This window comes from Lupinus angustifolius, chromosome LG20 (genome assembly GCF_001865875.1).
Source record: "Lupinus angustifolius cultivar Tanjil chromosome LG20, LupAngTanjil_v1.0, whole genome shotgun sequence".
NCBI classification, from domain to species: Eukaryota; Viridiplantae; Streptophyta; class Magnoliopsida; order Fabales; family Fabaceae; genus Lupinus; species Lupinus angustifolius.
In genome coordinates, this window is record NC_032028.1 from 9,622,817 (window position 1) to 9,633,901 (window position 11,085).

Consider the following 11,085-nt stretch of genomic DNA (forward strand, 5'->3'; position numbering starts at 1 on the left):
TGTTTACGAGAACAACTGATGAGTTATAATGTGATATATTATATATATATGAACTGCTTTTCATATCTGAGTGTAATATTCTGAGTAAGTCCACGTCGTCAATGAATTATATTCATTAGATGTCTTACTCTCTCTATTTCTCTTCTTTTCTATTGCTTGCTTTTCGGACGTGTGCTCGTCAGATAGACAGCTTTGCTCGGATTTGGAGCTACCCGTCTGTGATGTTCCACGAGGGGGCATGCGGACTTGAGGAGAGGCAGTACCCTAGCTTTGGAGTTAGCCACTAGGAGTTGCTTATCATTTTGTGACTTTTGAAACACTGACGGCTTCAGCTGGTTCATGTCTTTGTTTAGTGTCTTTTGGTGATGATTAATAGTTCTTCCCTTTCTTGTTGGATATGTATATTAGGTACTTATGATCTTTTATATCTATGAAGATGTATATTCAGGAAATGTTGTATCATTTCAGTTACCGTTAGGTAACCGGTTTTGATTTCCGCGTTATATGTTACTTAAAGTGATGTCCCGGAAAAGAAAGGTTTTTAAAAGGAAACAATTTTATATCACCAATTCAAAAAAAAATTTACTCACTTTTCCGCGTAATAAATAAAGAATATTTTTCGGGGCGTTACAATTTCACCAATACAAGACAAAGAAAAGTTGTTATGTTGAAATATAAAGAAATAAATTATATTGTGAATATGTGTGATGATTTGAACGTTTGAGGTATTCGTCAATCGATTTTAAGTTTTGTTGACTAATGGATAGAGTAGTTGAAAAATATATTTTTTCATTTCACATTTTTTGATGTTAAAAGTTATACAATAGTTTAAGAATTTACTAAATGATATAAAAATTTGATATAATTTGATTAAAATAATCACATTCAATGCACAAACATGTGGTAAAAAAAGAATAATAAATAAAAGTATAATCGTGAAGTAAAATATAACCGTGTATTAGATTTCTAAAACATCAAAAGATTTAGAAAACGTAAAAAAAGCTAAATCATCAAAAGATATAGAATGAATGGAGTAATAAAAGTGTTAAATTTCAACAACAAAAAATGGCATTGCCTCATTATTGAAATGTTGGAAATAACATTTTCTTCTTTTCAAAATTTTCGGAAATGAATCTAATGTTTTTTAAAATATAAAATGAAAAGAACATTACCAACATGTTTTCAATCTTATTTTCTAATTTCATTGAAAATACAAATAGAAAATGACCAAAGCAAACACACATTTTTAAGAAAGTAAGAGTGTATTTGCTTTCAACAAATGTTTTCTTTTTCTTTTTCTATTTCCTATTTTCATTTTCAAAAAACAAATTTTATTGTCATGTTTTCATTTCCCCAAAACATGTTTGTTATTATCATTATCATTTTTAAAACTCTTCACTCTAAACTTCACAAAAGAGGACAATTACTATTACAAATAATTTAACTCTAAATTTTAATCGCTAAAATAATCAAACCACTGATTTATATGATGTTTTTTGTATTTGATACTTTTATTTTATTTTCTAACAAATTTTACGTCAACCACACATTGAACAAATTTAATTAATAGACTTGATCATTAGTTATCACAAAGATATATATAAGATCATAATGAGCATCATGCACTTGCTAAGTGCTCTCAAATTTTTTAGTTAAAATAAACTAGTAAGATACAAATGTTCTTTTATTTAATTGAAGTTTCACTAACTTCAAGGGGTGATAATTTTCATCTGAGAATCATATATTATCATACATGTTATCAAACTATTTCAGCAATATCATTAAGAGTGCGAAGAAAAGTTATGTTTAGAGAGAAATATATAAATTTTATTATGGAAATGTGTGGTCATCTGAACTCATTGATTGATTTTGACATTTTGTTAATTAGTGAAGAGAGTAATTGAAAATATATTATTTTCATCCTATATATTCTGATGTTTAAGGATATGTACATAATTTAAGAAATTATTAAATGATGTAATTTTTTTATATTATTTGATTAAAATAATCAAATTTGATGCCCATTGAAAATTGAATTAAACAAAATGAAGAAATATAAGTGAAAAAAGATGAATAATAAATAAGGGTATAACTGAAAAATAAAATATAAATGTTTATTGGGTTTCAAAAACATAATTTTTTTTTGATATAACATGAAAAAGTTAAAATATCAAAAAATATAGAATGAATGAAATATCAAAGGTGTTAAAAATTTCAAAAAATGCAACAAAAGTTGAAAAGTTAGAAATGATAATTTTCATGTTTTCACCATCTTTTTTCTACTTCATTGAAAATGGAAATAAAAAATAATGCAAAAAACACACACCAATTTTCACTAATAATTAAGGGTCCACATGGTCCTCCCAACAAAATAGATAATCTAAAGAGCAAAATGCAACTCAAATCATATTTTTCTCCGTTAGTTTAGTTCATTAGGTTGATTTGAGCGTTTTTTTTGGAAACCAATCATTGTTAGTTTGGTTTTGGTTGGAATTAAACAAAACCAACTACAATAATAATACTACGACATTTTATAAATACGTAGATTTAGTTTGTATTTTTAAACATGTTATTTGAGTTTGTAATAATGAGATCAAAATAGTATATTATTCCTTTTGGTAATATTAGAAGATTACTAATAACTTTTCGTTTTGATTTTAAAATACCAACATTAATTCAGGTTAACTATTTTATAACAAAAAATTATGATTCATCATTGTCTATTTTTTATTTATAATTTTACGCATTTTATATTTTAGATCAAATACACCTGCCCATACTAAACAATAAATAACAAGTTCATTCGGTTCAGGCATGAAAATGAAAACAATATTTTTTTTTTGTTTCTCACGTATATTCTTGCACTGGAAGCAATCTCGTTCAAGTCAGGAATATCTATATGTATATGTGGCTAACTCTCTCAACAAATATTTTTTTCATCCACGAGACTCGAACCCAAAATATTACTTAAAGAGAATCAAACATGTACCACTTAAACCAATACTCGTTGGTAAATGAAAACAATATTTACACTAACCCAACCCCCCACATGCAGCCATAACGATCATATTGGGCTCTTAGCAAGACTCTCTCAACAAATGAATAATACTAGCGATTTAGACAAAAAATAATAAAAAAATCCTAATCATGGAGGGAGAATCTTAATATCTTATCCTAATTACTACCATAATTCAAGGGTTAGTGTAATAATAGAATGATAGAAATGTTAGGTGAAAGAAAAAAAGAGTAAATTTTTCATGTAAAGGGTAGTTTTTGAAAAGGAGTTTTTGTTGGAAGCATTTTCGTGAGAAATTGGGAAATATGGTTTTCCTAAAACCTATACTTTAATATTTTTCTAAACAAACAAATTTCCTGGAAATATTAGGTATATAAAGATATCAAATATGATGATTAAATTATGAGTATGGACGATTTCCATTAGAACCTTTACTCTATTATTTATGAAAACAAATTTTCTAATTGATTTTATAGTTCTAAGTTGTAAGGAAAAGTTATATTGATTATTATTATTATCTTAGTTTGATTAACATTGAATTATTTTATTATATTTATTGGTTTATCCCGTTTATAGATATGACTTATTTTGGTTTGTATCATATAATGAAAATAAAGTATCTCCTTATATTACGAGGTAAAATAATTTTTTTATAAAAAAAAATTATGACATGTGTTATATTTAATTATTTTATAAGAAAATATTTCTAAAAACTAAAAATGTAAGACATGTGTCAAAATTTTAGTGGTGAAAGAAAATAACTTATCTCATGAGAAAATATTTTATTCCGTTATTATGCATATGTAATATGTTTTAAATTTTTAATTCTAAAAATTAGTTTAGTAACTAAATTGTAGTTTGATATGTTGCATGATTTTTCTTAAAAATATCCAAACCTGTTCACTTTCTATATATACTAGCGTGTTGATGCACTGTCGTGCCTGTCAATCCGCTTTCCTATCGTTTGTAATGTATAGTTTGTATTTTATAAATTCAAATATAATTTTTTGTGCTAAATTTACGGTTGAATTTATTAAATTGGTCTAATATTCAATTTTTAAAAATAAGAAGATATTAAGGATAAAATAAGAAAATAATATTACATGTTTTTTTGGTAGAAATAAAAAGATATTGAGAGCAAAATAGGAAAACACAAATTACACCATGATAGGTGGTTATTTTGTATTTTTCCTTTATTAATAGTATAGATATAGATATAATTTAAACTTTAATCAAACTAAATTAATAAGAAGTAAAATATTGGTCCAATAGTATAAAGCTTAGTGACCAAAAGTTCAAAAATGATATTTATTGAAAGGGAATAACAAATATAAAATGATTAATTTTTTTATCTAAATTGTAACGAGATATCATTGATATTACAATTTTTTTTTACATAATCATACTCTTATGGTTCAGTTTCTGAACTGCAACATGTGGAATCAAAACAAAAAAAATAGAACCAGACCAAAATATGACACTCCTCTCATAAAAAATATTATCAGAAGGTGATGAAGTGTTGGGTACTTAGAGTTTCGGTGCGACACAAAATTAGTGTCCGTGTTACTGTCACTGTCCTGTGTGGAAAATAAAGAGATAGAGAAAGACGCAACTACAACATAAGAGAAAGATCTTATCTTCACTACTAGGTGAGTTCTAATTCTCCTCCTCCTTCTTCTTCAGATTATTTACTTTTCATCAACTTATCCACCACTTATCAATAGGTCAATATTAGGCTTGGATTTATGTTTTAAATTCCCTCAAATGGGTATTCAAATAAATGTTCTTATGGTCACTTGGTTTATTTACCTGGACTACCTTTTTAACAAAGAATAAAGGGTCAACTTGATTTCTAATGCTTTTAATTCTTTGTAATTTTATATGAGGTAGTAAATTGTTTCTAAAATCAAGTTTGGTTATGAATTATTTTATAGAGGTTTGAGGGAGAGCCAGGATTTTAAAATTTCCTGGTCTTGATAAATTAACTCTCTGCATTCATTCCTTTCTCTTTTCCTTCTTGAAATTCAGAATTAGGGAGAAGAGTGTTATTCAATAAAGTTCATATCTTTATGTCTTTTTTATGAGAAGGAAAACTAGGTACACCTTCCATCTTTGGATAATTTCTGATTTTTTGTGAAATGTTTTTTTTGGTATAACCAAGGGTATCCCCTCTATGGCTAAGGAAGTAATCCCTTTCGGGAGTGTATGATTTGCCCCTCCTAACAAGTGTCGTTTTCAGGAATTGAACGTTTGACATTTAGCTTAGTGTGATACATGGAGCTCTAGTGGGGCCTTACACCACTAAACCAACACCTTGTTGGTCGTGAAATGGTTTTAAGTGAAAAAAATGTATGTATTAATAGGGGGATTAAAGTGTAAAGAATTTTGATTTCAACTTTTCAGTTCAGTTACTTCTATATCTTTGGGGAGGAATGTAGTTTTAATGAATTCATTCGTATATGGATTTGAGTGTTTGAATTAAAATGTTGAGGTCCAATTTAAGTGAAGCTGGATCTTTAATCCCTTCTTGAATCATTCCACTGAAATGTAGAACACTTTCAGTTCAGAGTTCTACTCTCATCATAGTTGAACAGCCAAGGTGTGCTTTAAAAAAGAATACACATGATGCTTGAGCCTGATGCAGCATTAGCAATTAGAGTCACCCAGCTTGTTACTTTTCAGATTGTACATCTATTTATATATATATATATATAGGTGTGATCCATTTTTCTAATCAGTTAATCTGCTGCAACACCTTATAGGATTTTGGTCATGAAATGTATCAATCTTGTGGTTGTGTAAATTAGCCTACTACATCAGCAAATGTTGATTGGACTTGTTACTCTCTCTTTCTGTCTTTTGTATTCCCTTATCGTATGTTTGTGAGTTGAGTTTTGGAGGAGAATGAAAGGAAACGAAAAGCTTCAGAGTCATCCCACAAGTGTATTTTGTGGCCCTGAAGCCGTCTCTTTCCATTTCTTCCCCTCCAAAACCCAACTAGCAAACGGAACCAGTGGACAATGTCAATGATGAATTATATTTTTCGTTTAGAAGATGCACGAATTCTCCATTGTTGATGGATTTGTGGAGATAAGTGAATGCATGGCAGATATGCTAAAGTACTTGGCTAATGAACCATCCACTGGGCTATTCTTTATTCAACATCATGCTCAAAATTCTGTGCCCAACTTGATCAAAGTAAAGAGAAATCTTGCTGAGAAGTCTCATGAAACAACTTTGCACAGGGAAGATATGGAGGACTCTATCATAATGGTTAGATCAATGCAAAAGTGTGTAATTCCCATAACCGATGAGATGATTGGAGAGATTAAAAAATCTCTGGTAACTATGACAACAAAACAACCAAAAGGAGGGTTAATCCATCAGCTAGCATCAAGTTCTCAGACAGAAAGAACCAGATTTTGGCGCAACACTGCATTTTACGCCCAAGGCGGTAACGAAAAAAGGAGTAACTATTTTTCAAGTGTTTTAAAGTCTGCAAAACAGAAGGCTAGCAGTTTCAAGTGGCCACAGCTTGATGCTAAGGGATCCATAGATTCCATGGGTGAGAAGCCACAAATGTATCCTAATTTTCCGGTATCAGTCACATCTGCAAGCATTTCGTCATCTTTACAGGGTACCGAACTTGATGAGTTACCAGTATCAATCCAAGTTGAAGATGAATTTCAACATGAACAGATTGATACTAATGATATTGCCAATAAGTTATTGTTAATATCAGAAAATTATGATGATTTCAAAGCTAATAAAGAAGCTAAACTAGAGGAGTGTCTGGAAGGAGCTAGCAATCTTGATGCTAATCGTGGTATGAGTGATTAGGAAAGGTATTAGCTATAAAGCTTCATCTTGTGTATACTTTTGTGTAACATTTAACTGTCTTTGAATGGATATCATAAATAAAATGATTTGTGATTATTGAAAAAAATAAAATTGTTGTTTGAACAAGCATGATACAGTACAGGGTTGATCAAGAATGATACTTAATTCTGTCTACCTGAAGTTTCGATATTGATTTCCTTAAGTAGACCAAGATAGCAAAATTTAAGGAGCTTTTAAAGAACGGTTATTAGAAAACTAAAACATGGAGAGTAGTTAAATGGGCTGAGTTTTATGATAGCAGGTGTTTTAATGTCTTAATGCTCATATGATGGTTGATTTTGTTCCCATTTGGGACACATAAGGTTCATCCTTTCTATAATTTGCCTTTACATGCTTATTGGATGTGAGTAGAGGTGTCAAAATGGGCTACCAGACAAGTTCGGGTTAGCCCACATAGGGTTCGAGCTCAATCGGGTTGGGCTAAAAAGCCCATGATAGGGATTATTCCTATAGGAATAGTTTTACTTGGATTTTTTACCTTTCATACGTGTACTTTCCTTTTATAGAAATTCTGGTAATGACAGTTAAGACAATTGGCTATAAATAGCAACTCCTAACTGTTTTGATATTCATTCATTGTTTTCAGAATTTACACACTTCTTGTAATCTTTCCTCTCAATCTAATAACACTGATTCTCCAGATCCTTTCATTCCATAGGATTCCCTGTTCTTGCTCTATTCCTTCTTCGAATTCTCTGCAATTCCTAGAATTACTATTTCATTCTTATCAATTGGTATCAGATTGGTTCTTCCTTGGACACTAACACGCTTTCATGGCTGATTCGACAAGAAGTCAAGCTTCAGTGAGGGAAAGTCGACGAAGATAGAATCAAAGATGATGGAACTCGCTGCTTCAATTCAGAAACCCCTTAGTGATTCCTTGAAACTCACGATGGAAGATTTACTCAAGAATACCAGAGATGATGTTGGTGATTCAGCTCGTTCTAGGGCTGGAAATTCTGGTGAGAAAGCTCCTAATTCGTATTATTCTTGTGGTACTCGTTTATCAAGAATTGATTTTCCACGATTCAATGGGGATAATGTGAGGCAATGGATTTATCAATGTGAAACCTACTTCCTAATTGATGGTACACCTGAGGAAGTGAAGGTAAAATTAGTCGTGGTTCATTTTGAAGTTAGAGCTTTGCAATGGCAGCATGCTTTTGTTAAGTCATTATGGTCAAGTTCATAGCCAAATTGGGCTGAATATGTAAAGATGTTGGTGGAGCGATTTGGGGAGGTCTGTGATGACCCCATGGTAGATCTTATGAACTTGAGGCAAAAAAGTCTTGTGGCTTGATTATCATGTACAATTTGATGCAATAATCACCAGGCTAGAATTATCCAAGGAATACATACTTAGTTGTTTCTTAGGGGGCTTAAAACAAGATGTCCAAATGATGGTTAGAACGTTCCAACCATAGTCAGTTAGGAAGGCATTTTCTTTAGCAAAATTGTATGAGTCTTCTCAGAACTCGAATTCATTGTTGCCTCTTCATGCCAAGAACAATAAGCCTCCTATTCTAGCCAAACCTTCTCCCCCTAATAAGCCTTTTCTTGCAAATGAGCCACCAAACGAGTTGCTTAACCAGAAGTCTAAACCTGCACGAAGTTTGACTCCATCTTATATGAATGAACGAAGAGCTAAGGGGCTATGTTATTTTTGTGATGCACCCTTCACTCCAAAGCACAACTTGTCACACAAGAAATTGCAGCTCCATGTTATGGAAGTTGAGGATGGGGGTGATGAGGTTCTTGAGCCAGAGGATGTTAAGCATGAGACGCAGAATTATGGTGAACCACAAATCTCTGTTAATGCTTTCACTAGGATGGCAAGTTTCAGAACAATGAGGATTACATGGCATTATAACAAGAAGTCACTACACATTCTGATTGATAGTGGAAGTACTCATAACTTCCTAGATATTCAAAAAGCTAAGACATTAGGCTGCAAGATTGAGAAACTAGAGCCATTAATGGTCACTGTAGCTGATGACAATAAACTACAAATTTCTGCAGTAGTAAGGGACTTCTCTTGGACCATTCATCATACAACTTTTGTTTCAGATATGATGTTGATTCCCTTAGGCAGCTGTGATTTGGTGTTGGGCATAGAATGGTTGGTGACATTGGGAGACATTACTTGAAACTTTGACAAATTGACAATGGACTTCACTGTGCATGAGAGAAGGCATGTTCTTCGGGGCTCTTCTAATAATGGTGTTAAAATTATAAAAAAACAACAATTGGAAAAAGTTTTAGCAGAGAGAGTTCAATTGTCAATGCTCCAATTGTGCTCTGTAGATGGAGAATTGTTACTTTCCTTTACCACTCATGCTGAGCAGCCTCCTATTTCAGCTCAATTAGGTCAGGTATTGGAGAGGTTTGTTGAGGTTTTTCAAGAACCTACACAATTACCCCCTATGAGGGATGGACATAATCACCAAATTCCACTCTTGCAAGGTACCAACCCAGTAAACAAGAGGCCTTATAGATATGCTAAACACCATAAGGGCATTATTGATGAACTGACGCAGGATATGTTACATTTTGGGATTATTCAGAATAGTAGCAGTCCATATGCTAGCCCTATGGTCTTGGTGGGTAAAAAGGATGGCTCTTGGAAACTATGTGTGGACTATATGGAGTTGAATAAGGGCATTGTCAATGATATGTTTCCTATTCCATTGGTGGAAGACCTTATGGATGAACTACATGGCTCAACAATTTTTTCCAAGCTGGATCTAAGAGCTGGGTACCATCAAGTCAGGATGGATCATTCTGACATTCATAAAACTACATTTAGGACTCATGTAGGTCACTTTGAGTACCTAGTTATGCCCTTTGGTTTGACAAATGCCCATGCTGAGATATTTGAGGAAGTTCTTATTAGTTTTCTTTGATGATATACTCATCTATAACAAGACTTTGAGTGAACACTTAGATCATCTTACAAAAGTCTTGTTATTGATGAAAGAAAACTGTTTGCTTGCTAAGAAATCCAAATGCTATTTTAGAGTGGAAAGGGTGGAGTATCTAGGCCACTTTACATCACAACAAGGTATTGCTACTGATCCTGCAAAAATTGTTGTTGTTAAGGAATGGCCTTTGCCTCAATCTTTGAAACAATTGAGGGTTTTTTTGGGGTTAACAGAATATTATAGAAGGTTTTTTGGGGTTAACAGGATATTATAGAAAGTTTTATGGGGTTAACATGATATTATAGATGGTTTGTTTGCCTTACAAGGGGTCCAACTTCAGCTTTCTTCTTCTTACCATCTTCAAACTGATGGTCAGTCTGAAGTAGTGAATAAATGTTTGGAAACGTACTTAAGGTGTATGTGCTCTGATACTCCTCAACAGTGGTTCAAGTAGCTGCCTATGGTTGAATGGTGGTACAATACCACTTTTCATACCTCTATCCAAGCTACACCATATGAGATAGTGTATGGCCAACCTCCACCAACCTATCTCCCTTACCCGGTGAATCTAAAATTGAATTAGTGGACAAGAGCTTGAGCAAGAGTGATGAAATGTTGAAAGTGTTGAAATTCCATCTCAGAAGGACACAAGACATGATGAAACATATTGTAGATAAACACAAAGTTTATAGGCAGTTCTTGGTTGGTGATTTGGTCTATGTGAAATTGCATCCATATAGGCAGATTTCAGTGGAAAATAGACTCAATGCTAAGCTTTCTCCTAAATATTTTGGCCCTTATCCCATTGCTAGTAGAATAGGCAATGTGACTTATGCTCTTACTCTTCCTCCATCTTCCAAGATACGTCCTGTATTTCATGTTTCACAACTAAAGAAACATGTTGGCTTAGCTGTTATTCTCCAAATCTTCCAAGATCAAATGAAGGCAGTGTGACATAGATGTAACGCCCCGAAAAATACTTCTAAAAAACATTGCGGAAAAATGGGTAAATTTTTTTTTTTGAATAAAAAGATTGTATAAAATTGTTTCCTTTTAAAACCTTCCTTTTCCGGGACATCACTTTAAGTAACTCAAATGCGGAAAATCAACTTATCGTTATCGAATGATAACTTAACCTGATTCACAATTTCCTGAATAACACAATGCATATAAACGGTTAAGTCATCTTTAGTTCATACAAACTAAATCAAAAAAGGCGGAAACTACATCGCCACTAACATATACAAA

At 32.2% G+C, this 11,085-nt stretch overlaps 1 protein-coding gene across 3 annotated transcripts; it reads left to right on the forward strand.

The window, feature by feature from the left end:
- LOC109334983 lies at window positions 4,535–6,988 on the forward strand. Of its 3 annotated transcripts, none has more exons than XM_019570995.1 (2): window positions 4,535–4,665; window positions 6,068–6,988. In XM_019570995.1, exon 2 carries the CDS (start codon window positions 6,071–6,073, stop codon window positions 6,854–6,856), a length of 786 nt encoding a protein of 261 aa, XP_019426540.1. In that variant the 5' UTR covers window positions 4,535–4,665; window positions 6,068–6,070; the 3' UTR covers window positions 6,857–6,988. The 3 variants fall into 3 exon arrangements, with proteins under 3 accessions (XP_019426540.1, XP_019426541.1, XP_019426543.1); XM_019570996.1 differs by having other exon boundaries at window positions 6,071–6,988; XM_019570998.1 differs by lacking the exon at window positions 4,535–4,665 and having other exon boundaries at window positions 5,316–6,764; window positions 6,840–6,988.

Coding starts and splice junctions, on each gene's coding strand:
- LOC109334983 (XM_019570995.1), top strand. CDS start 6,071: ATGCACGAATTCTCCATTGTTGATGGATTTGTGGAGATAAGTGAATGC.